Consider the following 19,555-nt stretch of genomic DNA (forward strand, 5'->3'; position numbering starts at 1 on the left):
GGAGGCAACTTTTGCTCTTTCTGGGAAAAGGACCTATCTTCACACCCATCCCTCCCCGCACCCCCCCATTCACCTGCAGCAGCAAAAGTATGGTGGGGTGACCATTTGTCCTCTTTGGCCACTTGTGAGGTCGAAGTGTGGATGGGATGTGTGGATAGGCCCCACAGCAACACCTACCCTAAACTTTAGGGCTCTTGGGTCGTCTCAAAGTTCAAGCTTCTTAAAAACAACAAAGCCTTTCTAAAGGTCTCCACCCCCCTCGCTGCTCCCCTTACTTCACTTTTCTCTCCCTACACATTCTCGGGCCTCCTTTCTTTTTAAGGCTTGGGGATGAGTTTAAATCACTGGGCTCCCATTTCTTGATAACTGCCTGCTTTGAGCTTTTGTTCTCTTAAAGTAGGGATTGCACACAGAAAGAGGGGCTGAAGATGAACAGTTTGACCCTTTAGGACAGTTCACGCAATGGACAGGAGCGGCCCTCGGTCACCAAATTCACTGACGCTATTCACGCGCTCCCCTCCCCCTTCGCATAACATTTCAGCCTCGTTTCATCTGGACAATCTTTTAGACCACACAAGTGCCTCTTGAATTTATTTAAGTTAAAAGAGTGCTAGAAGGGTCCAGCTAAGGATATCTGGCACTAGCCGCGTCTTTGGAAATCTGAGTACAAATCGAAATTGCTTTCTTTCAGCAAAACCAAGCAAAATGTGGAACAAATAAAATTTTGCGACTGAGTGTGAATGGCTGGATTCTGAACTGCACTTGTGTGTTAATAGTTCTTGATGTTCTTTTCTTTTAAAAAACAATACTCTTCATAGTAGGAAATATTTCCGGATATATTATGAACAGTGATGCTTTTCTTGAAGGCTACAAATCAAAAACAGAACCAAAATTCTTAAAATTCCAAGATAATGTTATTGTTTAGTCACTCAGTCGTGTCCAACTCTTTGCAGCCCCATGGACTGTAGCCCATCAGACTCCTCTGTCCATGGGATTTCTCAGGCAAGAATACTGGAGTGAGCTGCCATTTTCTTTGCCAGGGAATCTTGCCACCCCAGGGATTGAATCCAGGTCTCCTGCATTTCAGGCAGACTTTTTTTTAACTACTGAGCCACCAGGGAAACTGGAAGATAATATAGAGGGTGATTAAAAAAAAAAAGTATACTTTTGCACAGTAATCTAACACAAAGCACTCACTGCATATAGCCAACAAATTCCTTACTTTAAAAATAGTTACATAAACTCCATGATAGCTTTATGGCTACATAGATTAGAGATTGATTTCGGTCATTTGAATATGTACACAAGCTTATGTTTCTTTGCATACTTTTTCCTTTTGGAAAGAATCTCCTTTCCTGGAAATTTCCAGAATCAGAAATGTGTGATTTACCCTAATAATATTTTACTATTACTAAATATCTGCACAGGATACTCTTAAACATTCATTATTAACTTCTTACAGACAGTATAGAAAGTTTGGGTTTTGACAAAGAAAAGCATGTACCCTTTCAGTGCATCATAAAAACATAAAATCTTGGAAGAACATAAAAACTGAGGGATCAGACACCCAAACAGTCTTAAAAATCATCTAAAGAAATCCATTAACTGCTAGTTTCACTAAAACCAGCTTGATCTTGGTGTTTGTTTGGAGTTATACAAAATTCATCAGGTTTTCATTTAAGCCTCCGCTTAATTGGATTCTGATTCTGTTTCCCCCCTAATATATTTTATCATCAAATCAACCCAGCACTTCCTAGCCAGACCAAAAATTTTAAGACCTATCTAAAGAAGTATGTTTCTACTGATACGAAAGTAAACTTTCCTTTGTTTCTATTGCATTAACCTATTGGCTTGTCTTTCTTTGCAGGCCACTCCTGCCATGATGTGTAGGTATGTAAAAGCTGACACTCCATAATATCTCCCATCATTCCAGTATTTGTTTTTAGCAGCTGTTGATCATTTCCTCAGAATCTAGCTTTCTCATTCTATTTCTTTCCAAATTAATACAAAAATCCTGCATCTGCTCCCATGTGTTCCTTTATTTTTGACTAAGACAAGACAGTAGAGAGTTTTCTTTTAGGGGGACTGTAAAGAATATTTACTTATTTGGCCTCAGTGATCATATCCTATAAAATAATGCTAATGTGTGCATCAACCATGGTAAGCACTTTTGGTATCTTTCACTACTGATGCATCTTTTTCTTGAACAAACTCTTTTATGAAGTTCTTATTCTGCGGGTTCATGATACATAGAGAGACACCCAAAGAAGGGTGAGACAGGCAGGTGCTGTGTTCTGAAGAGACTAAACATTTCCCTTCTTTCTTGTTTAATTTCTGCACTTCTACCGTGAGAAATTAAGCTGTTCTAAAAGAACTGAGGAGGATACTAGGGAAATAATGCTATTATGTTTAGGGAATTTGTTTTTAAAGTGGGGGTTGGGGGAAGAGATTCAAAGCACAAGTATCAACCAGCAAGGTGAAAATTGTGGCAATTATTTCAAGACAAAGAAGCCTGAGGTTGGATAGCTGCAGCGGGTAGCAGTCCCTTTCATGAGATTCTAATTTTCATTTTCTTTACTTTATGGCTTCCGAGCCTGCTCATTATCTCCCTGAAGGAAACATTAAACAAATTAAAACCCTGCCCGAACACTTTCATCGACCCTTTCTCTGAAACACAGCTTGTTTCCAATTCCTACAATCCAAATGAGACCGAGACCACAGACAACATTCTTTTTCTCTCACCACTTCTCAAATCTTAACATTCCTATTGAGCCTTGCTGAAACTTAATCTGCAAAAGAAACTCCTCTGCAATCTACTGGAGTCCAGATCCATTCCGCTCCCCACGCACCATCTAACACTCGGCCCAGCACACACTTCTGGGTGCTGTGGTTCTAAGAAGTCAGCCACTTCGACAAGAGGGTGGGCGTGAGGAAGAGGAGGGGGGCAGGAGGAGGAGGAGGGGGTAGAGGAGGAGGAGGAGGAGGGAGGGAGGGAGGGATGGCTGTTGAGCAATTCAGAACAAGTTCCCTCCGAGGTCCAGTAGCCCTCCAGCTCTTTTTTCCTATTGAAAAGCCGGGAGAATCGGGAGGACGGGCCCCATGTCCCTACAACGCCCCCCAGCGCGGAGCAGAGGTCATGGAAATGTCAACGCAGCCCGTTCGCCCTGCCGAGCTACAAGTTGGCCGCTCCCCCCGCTGCCACCTATGCAGGAAGCCCTTTGCGGTCCCGCCCCACCATGAACAGGGGTTAGTCCGAACGCCCGCCACCCTTCCCCGAAAACCAAAAACCTGTATGGTGCTGCGTGTCACACGTAAAATGAGGAGGCCCCTTTTAGCTCTAATAAGTCAGTGTTTTTAGTTTCACCTCCTCTAAAAGTCCATCAGCTGCTCCTCTGCTCGATCTCCCTGTCAGGAGACGCCTCTATGAATCCTCCAACACCCTCTCTCTTCGCCCTTCCACGTCAGTCTTTCTGGAACCTAACCATGCTTGCCCGCCAAGTGACCACAGCTCGCCATCCATACCCTATGCCTCCTTTAACCAAACGAAAGCGTTTTGAAATACTTTACTATCTGAGACCGTTCCTAAGAAGCTTTGCCAAGAGACGTCCGGCTGCAGCAGAGGGCTTACTACTTTTCCTGGGATTCTGACCCCTATTAACTAATTTCCAGGATGCCGACGTCCGGGAGCTCAGAGGCCAGACGGCGCCGGCTGCCTTGCGGTGCGTGCGCGTGCGCGTCGGGACGGGGGTGGGGTGCGGCCGCGAGGACTGGGACCCGGGCGGTCGCCTTGGTCTCCCCACCCGCCCCCAGCGCCCCGGCCCCTAATGAGCCGCTGAAAGGGAGCGGGCTCCTGTGCGCGTGGCTCGCAGGCCTCCCGGAGTCCGGGGCGCCCTGATTGGCCAGCTGCGCCTCGCGACCTCCATTCATTAATAAATTAGCGGCACGCTCCAGCCGAGCGCGAGCCACCAATCACAATGGGCAGCGACGGCGACAACAGCCGCAGCCTGAGCCGATGCCGCCGCTCCAGCAGTCCGACCGCAGCCTCGAGCTCCAACGGGAGCTTTAGAACCGTGTTATGCTGATTAGATAAAGGGGGGAAAGAGAGGCGGGGGCGATGGAAAGAGGAGGATGGATGGATGGCAGGGCCACGGGAGGGGGGGAAGTGGGTGAAGAAAGAAAGAAATGAATGATGATAATGCGATGAAAAGAGTAAGCCGGGTAGGGAAAAGCGGGGGAGAAGGGGGGCCAGCACAGGGGAGGGGAGGAGAACGCTGCGGCTGAGGGCTGGGGGTGGGGGGGCGGTGGGGGCCCCGGGGGCAGATCTGATTGTTTTCTTGGTGGTATATAAGGGGTTTTAAGGAGAGTCGTGTGCCAGACACGCAGCCACTGAACCACAAGCAGCTTCGCTTTAACTGGAGTGCCTGGGAGTCGCGTGCCAGGAGCCGCGCGTCCAGGGACTGACTGACAAGACAGACACGCACCACCACCACAACACACGAGACCCGGGCGGGTCGCCGAGGCCGCCGGGGCTCTTGGCAAAGTCGCCGGTCAGAGAGGTCCCCCGCGGAGCCGCGCCGCAGCAGCGCCAGGCCCGGTGCCTCCAAGCCCGCAGAAGGAGCAGCGCTGAGCTCCCGGCTGCGCGGAGAACCGCAGCACGCGCCAAAGAGCGACGCCGAGGCACGTTTAGAGAGAGAACCGAGTAAGTACCCGCGCTGCGGCTTCCAGCTTCGGGGAGTTCCCCGCACGGCGTCCCACCGCATCCGAACGCCCTTCGCTGGCTACCAATCTTTTGTCGCGGGGTCGCAGTCCCTTCCCGGGAGAGAACGCAGCTGTCAGGGCGTGTCAGAGTTCGGAACCCAGTTGGCTGGCGACAGGGTCACAACAAGGGGCGCCCGCGAGCTGGGAGAACACAGGCAGGGTTTCCTCCCCAATTTACTTTCCTCCTTGGCGCGATTCCGAGCGGGTCTTCTCCGGCGCGCAGCAGTAAGTCCCGATAACACTGACAGCTTACCTCTGCTGCTATATGCACACCCCATTTGGTTCTTTCTCCCTTTCTGCTCTCTTCTACAGGATGTTCGTCAAATCCGAGACCTTGGAGTTAAAGGAGGAGGAGGACGTGCTGGTGCTGCTTGGCTCGGCCTCCCCCGCCTCGGCGGCTCTGACCCCGGTATCTTCCAGCGCTGACGAGGAGGAAGAGGAGGAGCTGGGCGCGGCGGGCGGAGCGCGTCGGCAGCTTGGGGCAGAGGCCGGGCCCGCGGCGCTGGGCGGCTCGCCGGGAGGAGCCGAGGGCTGCCGGCCGGCGCGGCTGCTGGGTGTGGTGCACGAGTGCAAGCGGCGCCCTCCGAGGGCAAGGGCTGTTTCTCGCGGCGCCAAGACGGCCGAGACCGTGCAGCGCATCAAGAAGACCCGCAGACTGAAGGCCAACAACCGCGAGCGCAACCGCATGCACAATCTCAACGCGGCGCTGGACGCGCTGCGCGAGGTGCTCCCCACATTCCCAGAGGACGCCAAGCTCACCAAGATCGAGACCCTGCGTTTCGCCCACAACTACATATGGGCGCTCACCGAGACCCTGCGCCTGGCTGATCACTGCGGGGGCGGCGGCCTGCCCGGGGCGCTCTTCTCGGAGGCAGTCATGCTGAGCCCGGGAGGCACTAGCGCCGCCTTGAGCAGCAGCGCAGACAGCCCTTCGCCCGCCTCCACGTGGAGCTGCACAAACAGCCCCGCGGAGTCTTCCTCGGCGTCCTCCAGCTCCACCTCCCCCTACAGCTGCACTTTATCTCCCGCCAGCCCGGAGGGTTCAGACATGGACTATTGGCAGCCCCCACCTCCAGACAAGCACCGCTACGCACCTCACCTCCCCATAGTCAGGGACTGTATCTAGAACTGCCATCTCTGCTACCCACGCCAGGCCTTAGTGGGTACCCTTTCCTGCCCCCGATCAAGCCCTCCACCCACCCCCCTCCTGCCCCCCGCTTTCCATGCCCGGGAAACCGTCTCACTACTCAGAGCCTGTGTAGCCGTTCTGATTACTCGGTTATTTGTTGCCTTCCTTGGCTAAGGGCTTCCTTAGTTCAGCCAGGCTCTCTAATTTATTGGTATGATGGAGCTTATTGTCAAAGAGGATTGTAGAGTGTGGGGCGGGGAGGGGGGAGGCACTTAAGGTAAAAAGATGCTGGGAAGAGATAAAGGTGACACGTCTAAAGAGTTTGTAGGGCGGACTGACGCTCCTGCCCTCTCGGTGCGATTCATGTGAATCTCCCAGGGGGAACGCAACCGGTTCCTGTGATCTCTTCACCTTTGCTTCTACATAGAGATGTTAATGTCGAGTAGAAAGAAATGTGTTTTAGCATCTGAATGATTTTACCGGTAATAATATTATCCACAGATTTGCAATGGCTGGCATCTGCCTTATTCCCAGTGCTGCCTGCGGGCTGTGGGAATTTCACCTGTCAAACCAAACTTTCTCTCTCTGATGTGCACTTTGTTCTGTTTCCCAGATTCGTCACAATGCCTATTGTCCCGCTCTTCTCTTTCCTTTTTCTTCTCCATTTTGCCATCTGTCTCTTATGATTTATAAGGGGGAAAAAGTTGTTTTGTTAGAGGGCCAGGTTAGAAGTCATTGTATAATTTGTAGGCTTTGTAATGATTGAATGCAAGCGTGGAAATTTAGGCTGAACTCTCTATCAAAAGGAAAAATGTGGAGGAAAACGGAAAAATCAGGAGGGAGGATTGCTTCATGAATTATTTATCTCGACCTTTTAGGGGAGAAGAAACTCCCCCGTTCTTTCAAGAGATTAAAAATAAATCAACAGACTGAAAACCTAAGCAGACACGGAGCATTATCAGGATCAGCCACACACGTGTTTCCTTCTATTTATTATAAAGAAAAATTTCATGGGAAAAGTATGTATTTTTTGTATATTCTACAGAGTTTATTCTAGTATGTATTTACGTCTTGAAAGAACAAGAAAATTGTTCTTGTGATTAAACTATAAATAAAGTATCTAATTTTCATAATTTTTGTGTGTTTCATTATTACTTTCCTGTTTAGGTGGCTTTTAGAAGAATAAGTTGCACTTTTTTCTTAACTCCCTGTATCAAATTGAGTAGAGTACCTGTTTGTTTTTGTTTTGTCAATGTTTGTGTGTAGATTTCATTGACACAAGATTTCATTGACATAAGGTCTAAGCAATCACAGGAAGCTGAATTATATTCAAGACACTAACACTGATATAAAACTTAACTCTCCATACAAATAAAAGCTTGGTTTTTAAGAAATCAATTTCTGAGCAAACAAGATTATTTAAAAAAAAGTTTTGGTTTTGGGAATTTAAATTATAATTAAGTAATGATGAGCACCAAAGTTCAGAAACTTTTCTTTTAAAAAATGGTGGAGTTGAACTATCTTGACGGAGTGTGTAGAAATTTGGTTCTTACACTTCACTTCTTTGAGCTTCAGTTATCGTCTGTAAACAAAAGGGATGGACAGTGATCTCTAACATTGTAACATAACTGAGTTTATGAATTCATTATTGGAAGCTGATTTCATGTTAGCCAATTCAGTCTTTGTTAAAGCAGTTTACATAGTCAAAACATCTTCAGAGAGAAAGCAAAAATGGTTTCCTAATCACCAGGATACATAACTCTGTAACTTGCAGCTCAGTCTCCAAAGCAGAAATCAATGCTCTTTGACTGGCCTTGGGTTAAAGACGATCAAGTGAAGGCTGACCACTTTAGAGGAGGGTGGCCAAGACTTCACTAGCCAAAAAAAAAAAAAAAAAAAAAAAGCCAGCAAAGAAATGTTGGTTGTTCATAGTTCCCCCCACCCTCATGAATTTCATATCTGCTTCCGGTTTAAACAAATCCTCCACTACTCTGCATAAACCAATGATCATTCTAAAATGTCCTAACTACTCCTCCTCTCTGTTCATGTAGAAATATTGTGTTTAATAACTGAATAGCTATTTCTAATAAAAGGAAGAACCAACCCAGGATTTGTTTGGTTTTCATCTCTGGATGTAAGAGAGACTTGTTGGAAAACCCCTTCTAGTTTAAAGATTTTATTATTCGTAACCACTCTTGATTATCTAATAAGGGGAAAGAGATATTTCTCCTACACTTTTATGTTTCTAGTGTTTAAAAAGCCAAGCAATTGTAGTATTCGAATTCTAAAACATCACAGTTTTAATGCCAAATCACTGTTCTTTTAGTGATGATGATGGTTGTGAGAACAGACTTCTTTTGGAAACTTGCCAGGAAACAGGTTCCTGACACAGGTCTGGGGAGGCAACTCTTCAGGTGCAGGTACTCAGGAAAACTCAACTGGAGGGGGAAGGGGGGATGGGAATCCTATAACTAGGTGGTGACCCTAATGGCTTATTTGGAGAGGCATGGATTGAGAGAGGGTTCAATTGATTTGGTTTGATTAATGGTAATACAGCTAATGACTTAACCTGCGACCCAGTTGAATCTAGCCGTCCCCTCTGCACAGCTACTCCAGGGCCAGAGTCTCGTTCAGCCAGAGTTTGCAGGTCCTCTTACACATGAGAAGCACCTCATATATGGTAGGAATTCCGTCTACCACCTGTGATCTACACTCAGGCTTTTCCTTCTCTATCTACAACACACCTTATTTTACGCTGCTGCTGTCACTTAGTCACTTCAGTCGTGTCCGACTCTGTGCGACCCCATGGACTGTCCCCCACCAGGCTCCTCCATCTATGCGATTCTCCAAGGAAGAGTGCTGGAGTGGGTTGCCATTCCCTTCTCCAGGGGATCTTCCCAAGCCAGGGATCGAACCCGGGTCTCCTGCATTGCAGGAGGATTCTTTACCACTGAGCCACCAGGGAAGCCCTATTTTAATAGGTGCAATTATTCTTTATGGCGTCTGATCACTTTTAGCGATTAAGAACGTTCTTTCTGCCTCACTTCGCACTAGGAGTTTTCCTTCCCAACCCACCGCAAGCTCCACAGCCTGTGGGTTGAGGCCCAGCCGTCCTCTTCTCTCCCCTGTAAGAATGAGAATTACAGGTCTCATCTTCAGCAGAAGGGAATATAGTCGCTCCTCGATTTAATCCATTCCTTCCTCCCCCATTGTGCCTGCCCTGTGACCAGCTTGGTTTGTCTGCACCAAGTAGGTTCCTGGGCAAGCTAAGCCAAGCCATTCTATTTCTGGAGCCCTCTGCTGAGAGCCGCTACAAGCAAGACCATGCAAATGTTCTGATGAAGTCCCACACCGCTACAGTTGCCAGATCTTCCCAGCGCCAGCGGCGCGCGGCGGCGGCGCGTTTACCTAAGCGCGGAGAAGTGTGAGGGTTGGTCCTGCCCCGGATGGATCGTCGCTTTGGCGCCGTCAGGCTTCAGGCATTGATTGTATTTACTTGTTCTGAAGTGCCCAGGACTTAAGATTGGTTTTCCTTCACCAGATTTAAAATACATTCATCTGTGGGCGAACAAGGAGGAAAAGAAGAAACAGAGGTCCGCCAGGCGAAGCGGGAGCCAGAGGAGTACCCGGGCGCCCCTGGGCAGGAGCCGGGTGGGCGCCGTTTCAGGAAGAGAGCCCCAAGGGCCCAGTGGAGGTGAGGGCGTCGGAAGGCCCCGGACGGCCTTGGCCGGGAAGCAGCAAGGGTCCCGTTACCCGCAGAGGATATCTAGGCCCAAGGCCCGCTTCTGCCGCGCCCACCCTCCGGTCTGGGTCGCCTGGGCTCCCGGCTGCGGCAAGGTCGGGTTTGCCGGAGAGACTGGAAGTTGCGATTCGCTGCCGCCCACCGCGTGCGCCCCCTGCACCGCACAGCCTTGGGCCTGTTGTGACTTCTGGGCATCGACACCTCGAACCCGTTAAAAGCGCCTCCTCCTCACGTCCGGCCTCGGTCTTTCCCCACCCTCAGGCTCTCCGGGCCCAGGCGAGCTTTGAATGTATTAATTAAATAAAGCAGGCAGCCCTTGAATCGCGCCAATGCAGGGCGCTCCCGGGAGCGTGAAAGTCCTGGCCTCCGAATCCGCCAAAGAAAATGTGTGAAAAGAGAATTAGTGAAATTAGGTTAGACCAATAAAACGTGAGGGCGCCAGCATCCCCCCCTTCCCTCTCCCCTAGCCTGGGGCTAGAAGGGCTATCTAGTCTGATCTATTGTTTCCCGCCCTGGCAGGGGGTTCATTGTTTGATAAATAATTCCCCCTCCATTTTATTCTTAAAAAAAAAAGGGGGTATTTGCATAATCACTGCTTTGATGTGGCCAGAAATCGGAGGCTTGGTCTCCCCAAGTCTGCTATTGGTAGCGAGGCAACCAAGCTCGGTCCAGATCTTTCACTTCACTGACAGTGTGCGGCAGACTCTCAGAAACGGCACTGTTCAGCTGCTGCCTCCTTTTCAAAAAGGATCCACTTTAATGATTAAACCTAAGGAATGTCCAAAAGGAGGGGGGCAAGGAGGAAGGACGAGGGTTCTCACCTCCCTCCACCTCTCTCTGTCCTTCAGGGTTCTTTGTCCGCAGCAGTTTCTTTTCCAAAACCCTTGGGGGGGGGCGCGCGGGGGTTGCCCCTCCCTTGGGGCTTCTCCACGTGGCTCGCCGTGGGCGCCCGCAGGGGTCCACCCCGCGCCGAGGAGGGGCGAGGCGGTCCTCCTCGCCCTCACCCGTTATTCTTTTCCCGGTTTGGTTTACCCAGCACTGTCCTCCTCTCGCTCCCGCTTCGCCTGGTGGCCCACCTCTGCTTCTTCTTTTCCTTCTTGTTCACCCACAGATGAATGAATGGATGGGGTTTGTCTTCTGGAGGATGCCGAAGTGAGCTGCTCTTTGGTTCTCGAGTGAAAACGGAGTGGGGAGGGTCCCTGGGAACGCAACTTGGGGGCAGTTTCAGATGGTCCCCGACAGGAGAGAGGAGCAAAGAAATTCACTCATCCGGAAAGCAGATCGAGAAAGCCAGAGCTGCGATTTCCGTGCAAGGTGGCGGGAGTCGGAAGATGGAGTGGGAAAGAGTCCTGATGGTGTGTGTGCGCTACAGTAAATGACTTCTCGTCTCTCTCTCTCTGCCAGGGTCGCGGGAGGAGGGGAGGCGATGCGAGTGTTCCTGTTTGCTTTCGCTTGCGCCAGGTTCTCCAGCCCTTCAAGCGCAAACTGGGAAAAGTCAGCTTGGATTATTGACTAGAAACACTACGTTAAAAGCCGGGGCTGCCCCAGCAACTGGACAGGTGCCAGCTCTGATCTCCAGGCTGGGTAGGTCTCACCTGTGGCAGAAACGCACAGCCTCCCCCTCCCTGAGTCCAGGATTTCGGGAGGGCGGGAGTGGGGAGACTCCCGAGGGGAAGAAGGATCCCCGAAGCACCTGAGCCACCGGGTCCCACTACCTCTCCGTCTTCCGAGTCCCCGCATCCTCCGAGCTGGACCACGGGCCATTCTTCAAGCGTCTCATCAGCTTTTGGATGCAGAGCTTCAACGGTTGCTTAGTTCATTATAAATTCTCTTCTTTTTACTTTTCAAGGCTGTAGCTGTATAAACAATCGGTTTTCTTTGTATCATATAAAATAAAAGATTCTAGATTTTTCCCCAGCGGCAGTATACTTGTAATTTTGTTTGGACTTTGAGAGTTGCTCTGTAGACACTCTAGGGTATACTGAATTCCGGAGATGAAAGAAATCCAGAGGCAAAAAGCTAAAATTATTTCAAAGGACACACCTCTAAGAGACACTGTTGGACTGTAGCTGGTCTTTGAACGATTTAATAACAAGTGTATCTCTTCTCTGATCTTGTTGAATTGTAGAACAGACCGCGACGCCAGTTTTTTTCTTCACCTTTCCTTCCTAATGATTCCATCACTACTTTCTCCTTGTTTTCCTTCAGGACCTGTAGGTGTACTTGGAGACATTCAACCATGAAGCAAAGAACCAAAACCTTTCACCAATTTTATTTGATCTAGAAACAATTAACTAAAAGTGCTGAAGTCCATGTTATATGGGGAACAGGAAACTTCAAAATAAGCAGAGAAAGCTGGGGGCTGGTTTCCATGGTAGCAGCTTGCAGTAAAGCCTAACTCCTTGTGACAAAGAGGTCATCTTCCTTTTCAAATGTGTTTATGATCCCTTTGTGCATTGTACTTTGGCATAAAGGCTTCTATGCCCTGTCAGGGCTCCGCAGGCAGCTCTATGACTCTCAAGGGGGTTTATTGCCTCCTTGGTATAAGAATAGCAGAAAGAATCCGAACTAGTGCCGGTGTGACAAAAGACAGCCTCACGGGCTTGCTGTTGCTTTCTTTCTGTTAACACATAAATCTTGCTGTGCACTGAAATAAAATGAGAGATTCTGGGATAACTTTGATTTTGTGGTTTTTTTCAACATTTTACATAAATTGAAACACTACATGCAAACATGTACAAGAAGATTGATTCAGTGTGAGGATATAATTGTTTTTTGCCTCACTTTCCAGATCATTTTGGAAAAGAAACCAAATGAGGTAAAACCTGGAATATACCTTTGAAAATGTATGGAGAAAGTCTAACCATAAACTTCAGATGACTATTGCACTAATGCATTAATACTTCTTTCATTTCACAGTGTGTAGAACATGATCAAAAAGAAGACAGAATCAAATCTATCTGAACTAGTATCTTCCTTAACTCAAAACGGCCATGGCAGCAGCTTGAAATAGACAAATAAGAAAACTTGAATTTTGCTATTAGAGCAGTAAAGCCACTGAAAAGTTTTGAGTTCAAACCCAGTGTTTCTTCTGAATTAGAAGGAAGTCAACCTTACTAACAGAGCTTTGCAAAAGAAGTTCCTATCACTTTCAGGAGACCTAGGAGAGTCCATCTGACATCTTCAGTCTGGTAAGAATCAGAAGGACTAGTGAAAACTGAGTTTTATTTCTCGGTGAGCAAATAATTTAAAAGGGGTTTCAGTTCTACTAGAATAAAACTTCTGGAATCTTAGACTATTCTGCTCGCTTACATTTGGGAGAGTTGTTGAGACTTCCTAGAGTTTTTATCAGAGCAACATGGTTCTAAGCTACAGAAGATGAAGCTGAACTGACAAAGTCACTGGCCAGAGACCCCTCACCTTTACATTATTCTGAATCTCTCAGATATTTATGTCTTTCATGATAACAACATGTATAAGATGGTAATGGTGATACTGCATTACAAAGGAGGCTGGAGCAAATCCCTATGGTGACAACTCCCTGGTTCTTAGCTCTCCAGATAATTGCTAATTCTTTTTTAAAAATTTATTTATTTTAATTGGAGGCTAATTACTTTACAATATTGTATTGGTTTTGCCATACATTGACATGAATCCGCCACGGGTGTACATGTGTTCCCCATCGTGAACCCCCCTCCCACTTCCCTCCCCATCTCATCCCTCTGGGTCATCCCAGTGCACCAGCCCCAAGCATCCTGTATCATGCATTGAACCTGGACTGGCGATTTGTTTCACATATGATAAGATACATGTTTCAATGCCATTCTCCCACATCATCCCACCCTCACCCTCTCCTGCAGAGTCCAAAAGACTGTTCCATACATCTGTGTCTCTTTTACTGTCTCGCATACAGGGTTATCGTTACCATCTTTCTAAATTCCATATATATGCATTACTATAGTGTATTGGTGTTTTTCTTTCTGGCTTACTTCACTCTGTATAATAGGCTCCAGTTTCATCCACTGCATTAGAACTGATTAAAATGTACTCTTTTTAATGGCTGAGTGATATTCCATTGTGTATATGTACCACAGCTTTCTTATCCATTCGTCTGCTGGTGGACATCTGATAATTGCTAATTCTATCTCTTTCCACCAAAAAGACAACTAAGTTCAATTTTCTGCAGTGGTGCTCTTTTCCAGTCAGTTTAGTCACTCAGTCGTGTCTGACTCTTTGCGATCCCATGGACTGCAGCACACCTGGGTTCCCTGTCTATCACCAACTCCTGGAGCTTGCTCAAACCCATGTCAATTGAGTCCGTGATGCCATCCAACCATCTCATCATCGTTCCCTTCTCCTCCTGCCTTCAATCTTTCCCAGCAGCAGGGTCTTTTCCAATGAGTCAGTTCTTTGCATCAGGTGGCCAAAGTGTTGGAGTTTCTGCTTCAGCATCAGTCCTTCCAATGAACGCTCACGACTGATCTTCTTTAGGATAGACTGGTTGGATCTCCTTGCAGTCCAAGGGACTCTTAAAAGTCTTCTCCAACACCACAGTTCAAAAGCATCAATTCTGCTCAGCTTTCTTTATCGTCCAACTCTCACATCTGTACATGACTACTGGAAAAATCTTTGCTTTGACTAGATGGACCTTTGTCAGCAAAGTAATGTCTCTGCTTTTTAATATACTGTCTAGGTTGGTCATAGCTTTTCTTCCAAGGAGCAAGTGTCTTTTAATTTCATGGCTGCAGTCACCATCTGCCCCAGCAAAATAAGGGATGTTACAAGATCTTTTGTAAGAGAGTAGGAGAGTATTCATAGTTGTTAGACTTCTCCACATTTTGATATTCATGACACACTTTAGAATTTTGATAGCATACTTGAAGGGATTGGGAGTCTTCAAAAAACATAACGAAGCAGCTATGATTATACCATACAGTATCTTCACCGTGTCTCATGGAATCTTCTTGTGGAATCTGTAACAGTCACAACCATCAGCTACTGCCCTTCAGCATTGTATCACTGTTTGAAAAGAATCATTTCTTGTCCTGACAGTGCCTCCCATATACACTTGGCAATATTCCTACATGTTTCATTGGTGCCATTTTTATTCTACTCTGGAATTCTTTTTTTTTTTTTTTTTTTTAGTTTTTTATTTTACTCTGGAATTCTTAAAGCCTGTGATTTCATTTCATTCCATCTGGACAAAATCCTGCTGCTGGATATTGTGGAGGACATTTCTAGTCTCTACCAGTGTCTGATGTTCTAACCCTACTGGGCATGCTCAGGCCCCTTACAATAGGACAAGACTACATCTGTGGTCTCTATCTTCCTCTTCTCTTGAGTGAGTGAGGCCAAAATATTAAAGCTGGTTGGACTTCTGGGTGATCATATAAAGAGTATATGAAGTATCCACCTCAACTCACAGTGGGTGTTACTTGAGGGAGAAAAACTTTTGAGTTAAAAGCCATGAAGATTGGGAGGTTGTTGTTGCATCAAAACAGCCCACTTTAATTAACATGGATGTAATTTATTTGAAAACTTTATAACTTATTTGTAGCAAAAAAAAAAAAAAAAGTCTGAAAACTTGGTGGCTCGCCTCTGAATGGAGCTTCCCCAATAGCTCAGTGGTAAAGAATCTGCCTGTAGTGCAAGAGTCCCAGGAGATGCAGGTTCAATCCTGGGTCGGGAAGATCCCCTTGGGGATGGCATGGCAACCCACTCCAGTATTCTTTCCTGGAGAATTCAATGGACAGAGGAACCTGGTGGGCTATAGTCCATAGGGTTACATAGTTTGAAGATTCTGTTATAAATGATAATTTTATTTTTGGACATGCAAGAAAGCTTTATGCCTCAAAGTCTATAGCCATTCTAAAAGTTTTTTTAAAATCATCTTTATCATTTTTAACTGTACAGTTAGAGTATATTCAGTGTTTTCAACCAATCTCCAGAACATTTTCATTTTACTAAACTGTAACTCTACACACATCAAACAACAACTCCCCATTTCCCCTCCCCTCCAACCTCTGGCAGCCAATATTCTTCCTTCTGTTCTTTTGAATTTGACTACTTTACATACCTTATGTAATAAAAGCTATTTTATTTTTAAAGCATCTAGTGTCACTGTCCTCATTTTCTCTATTTTATTTTAATAAATTAATTTTATTTCTCCATACTGCTGATGCAGAAGTAAGTATGTATGAAGTCCTTTTATTCACCACACCTACCCTTTCTGCTATCTTGTGGGAAATAACAGCATGGAGCTGTACTCTCCTTAACATAGTGTTACTGATTGCCTGAAGGTGGTTTTCTGGGAGGGCATCCATTATTTGAAGCCATCTATCCTTGAGAGAGTTCTGCACATAATTATGTATTTACTACATCCTGTCCAGAATGTAGTAAGCTCCTGCATGCTTAGTTGTGGCCAACTCTTTGTGACCCTATGGATTGTAGCCCGCCAGGCCCCACTATCCATGGGATTCTCCAGGCAAGAATACTGGAGTGGGTTGCCATTTCCTTCTCCAAATAGAAATCAATCCTGAATATTCATTGGAAGGACTGATGCTGAAGCTGAAGCTCCAATATTTTGGCCAGCTGATGCAAAGCGCCAACTCATTGGAAAAGACCCTGATACTGGGAAAGATAGAAGGCAAAAGGAGAAGAGGGCAGCAGAGGATTAGGTTAGATAGCATCACCAACTCAATGGACATGAGTTTGAGGCAAACTATAGGAGATAGTGAAGGACAGGGAAGCCTGGTGTGCTGCAGTCCATGGGGTCACAAAGAGTCGGACACGACTTAATGACTGAACAACAACAAAATTCTGAATGTGATTGACATGGTACCATAGGTTCTGGAGGCTAGATAGAAGAGTAAATTGATTCCTGGGACACTTAGAATTAAAATAACAAATGAAATGTTATTTGATCCTGTTGTATCCAAGCCTATTAGGGGACTATATTGATAAATTACAGATTTAGCTGAAGTACCAAAATCAGCTTATTAACTTTTTAGAGTATGTGATGAGGCTTCTCATTTTAGGGAAGCCAGAGCATTGAATTGAATCAACAGGCTGAATTTTTGATAAGGATCTTTTTTGTTTCTGATTGGCTATGTGACCAGGGGTAAGTCTCTCAGCCTGATAAAACCAGATATTTCTAAAGTCTCTTCTAGTTCTGACTTTCAAAGTGTTTTTTTTTTTTTTTAATAAAATACTATAGGTGTGTTTTTAGAAATACTTTGGACGAAACTCAACAGTTTTATGTCGGTATGTATATTTTCAGAAGACATATCCTCAGAAGAACTGCTGTGTTGATTTTTTAAAAATAGATGAAGAAAGCCAATTTTAAGTTGCTTTTCATAACTGTGTCTTTAAAAAAGGGAAATGGAGGCTGGAGCAAGGCAACTGAAATGTCCCTCAAGCTAGGCTAATATTTAACACTGACATCTAAGACTCGTCATGCACTTTGAATCCAATCTTGTTTTTAGTCAGCATTTGCATTGAACAGAAAAAGTCGATCATTTTATGTAGGGAAGAAAAGCAAACCTTTAAAAAAGATTCTCTTTCAAGCTGTCTCCAAGTAGAAGATGACTATTTCTTTTATTCAGAGATTCATATTTCTTCATCTGCCTCCTTTTTCTCTCGTCTTTAAAGGTATATCTTGATTTGGGCATCACAGATCTACAAACACATCACACAAGTAATTTAAAATGGTTCTTCTTGGGGGAAAAATAGATTAAGTCTCAGCTCCCCATGAATGCTCTTGCTCTTTCCTTTTTAATAAAGAAGAGTTAGACTGGACCAGTGCCGATGGCATATTTACCTTCACGAGCTAAAAAAAAAAAAAAAAAAAGAAAAAAGTTAATTACTGCTCGGAGCAAGTTAGTCTGGCTGTCCTGAGCTGTCTTTTATTAGTTGTCCCCTTCATTAATTTCCCTCACTGGATTTGCTGCTAATAGCTGCCTGGTCCCAGTCAGCTCAAAGCCGCATCTGTGCCATTGAGCAGAAAAGTAGGATCCTGGCCAAAGGGGGGTGGAGATGGCATGAGGGAGACGCTATTTACAAATCAACTCTTATTAACATGATGGTCTGGTTTGCTGAAGAGGGGGAGGGTAGGCCTCAGAGCAGAGAGCTGTAGAGCAGAAGAGAGGTAGTAAAAACTGGAGGAACCAGCCCCAAGCAGGGCAGTTTGGATTTTTGCTTGATTCCTTATGAACTAGTGTTCTCCTCCTTGTTTTCCAAAGGCTGGATGCAGTATACTACTCTGTCATTGAATTTCATGAAAAGTAATAAAAGTATGGATCTTTTAGTAAGGAGATCTGATTTTCACCTTATCTTGCAGAGACTTGGAGAGAGCCAAGTCAACATGTGATATTTTCCTTTATAAGTTTATAGCTTATTTTTAGATATTAATTCAATTAAACGCAATGTATTGAATACATATACGATTCTTAAAATTCTTGTCCAGTTGTGTACATTGCTTTGGAAAGGTCCCGCCATCTTTATTTCTCTCACGCCTATCTCCAACAAGTATATTACCTTACTAACTTAATTTGTTTACCTTGTCTCCCCTCACTGGAACATCTATGAGGGTGTGTGTGTGTGTGTGTGTGTGTGTGTGTGTGCATGTTCACGCTTCATGCAACACCATCTCCAGCATCTGTAACAGTGCCTCCCACATAGTAGGAGCTCAGTAAGTATTTGTTGAGTTAATGCTGACGAAGGAAGGAAGTTGTTTTTTTTTTAATAAACAAAGAACAATCAGTTCCAAATTCCTATTTACATGCATACTCAGTTATGACACATCTCAAAAGTTCTCCCCTCCTTTGTTTGAGAAGAAGAAAGTAGGGAGTTAGAATGTTAACCCTCCCCTGAGCCCCTGTCATAGATAGATGTGGTCATTATTAACAGGTCTACCGGAGCAATCCTTCTTTTTTTTTTTCCTAATGCAACAGTTCACCTTTTGCAGCCATACCTAGAATCTTTTGAAGACTTGAAGAGCACACAGAAGACCTGAGAAATGAGATAGTGGACTAGGTGGGAGTTAGCTGTTCATAAACACAGTTGTTTGAACAGGTTGAGGTGACCATAGGCCTTTCTATGTATGTTGCAATAAGCTTGTACTACACCTATAATTCACATGGCTCCATCACAGTAAGATAAAAACTTGAATACTCTGAGTATCACATACCCAAGCTTGGGGATCAGTTAGCTTGGGTTCAAACCCGTTTTTAATATTTATTAGCTGTGTGGTCACCTTAATTTTAGCTTTGGTTCCCTGTTTCTAAATAGAGCTAGGCGAGCTAGTACACAGAATGTGGTTGGGACATAGGCAGTCCCAACAAATGGCTGCTATTTTGTTATTTTTTGGAAATGTGTACTAAATATGAAACCAAGGGTAGTTACCAGTTATCCTTTAAACTATAGATTGCTTAATAAATAATGGCCTACAACTTACCTTCTCTGATGAATCTTCCCTTTGAGCATTTTTGCAAAAACTTGCATGTCCTCCAAGTGTCAGGTCGCCTGAACAATGTTTGTTCAAGATGTTCTTTCATGAACTTGGAGTCAGCTGTGTCTAGTTTGAGCTGATTTTGACTGGCTGAGACCACTGACCCTCCAGCTGGGCATGCTCAAGTGCCCCCTCGGTGACTGTGTGACGTCAGAAGCCCCAAAACTCCACCCTCACATTGTGCTAACCCCACCATTTTCTTCCCATGAAGAGGTTTGCAACTGAGTTGTGCCTTGGGAATCTACATGGAAGGACCATTATCTCACGTTTTCCTTGTTTTTGATCACCTTTCTCCATGGTCCCCATGCCTCAGCTTTATCCCATAAATATCTCCAGCCTCTTGCCTGGGGGGAGGCAGATTTGAGACTTGGCCTCCTTTGTCCTCACTTGGCTGACTCCTGAATAAACCTTTTCTCTG

General features: G+C 45.6%; 1 protein-coding gene and 2 long non-coding RNA genes across 4 annotated transcripts in view; 2 read left to right on the forward strand and 1 right to left on the reverse strand.

The window, feature by feature from the left end:
• LOC132659996 (uncharacterized) overlaps positions 1-5,160 on the reverse strand; it is a 49,163-nt gene extending 44,003 nt beyond the window's left edge. For both annotated transcript variants that reach the window (XR_009601126.1, XR_009601127.1), the window contains exon 1: positions 5,012-5,160. This is a non-coding gene — a long non-coding RNA (uncharacterized LOC132659996). The remainder of the gene's footprint in view (positions 1-5,011) is intronic.
• Positions 4,541-7,020, forward strand: NEUROG2 (neurogenin 2). The gene is made up of 2 exons (XM_042251829.2): positions 4,541-4,699; positions 5,071-7,020. Exon 2 carries the CDS (start codon positions 5,072-5,074, stop codon positions 5,882-5,884), a length of 813 nt encoding a protein of 270 aa, XP_042107763.1. The 5' UTR covers positions 4,541-4,699; position 5,071; the 3' UTR covers positions 5,885-7,020.
• A 2,251-nt stretch (positions 7,021-9,271) lies between these two features.
• Positions 9,272-11,546, forward strand: LOC121819869 (uncharacterized). The gene is made up of 2 exons (XR_006060244.1): positions 9,272-10,781; positions 11,034-11,546. It is a non-coding gene; the product is annotated as an uncharacterized LOC121819869 (long non-coding RNA).
• Positions 11,547-19,555: the final 8,009 nt, after the last annotated feature.

This window comes from Ovis aries, chromosome 6, assembly GCF_016772045.2.
Source record: "Ovis aries strain OAR_USU_Benz2616 breed Rambouillet chromosome 6, ARS-UI_Ramb_v3.0, whole genome shotgun sequence".
NCBI lineage: Eukaryota > Metazoa > Chordata > Mammalia > Artiodactyla > Bovidae > Ovis > Ovis aries.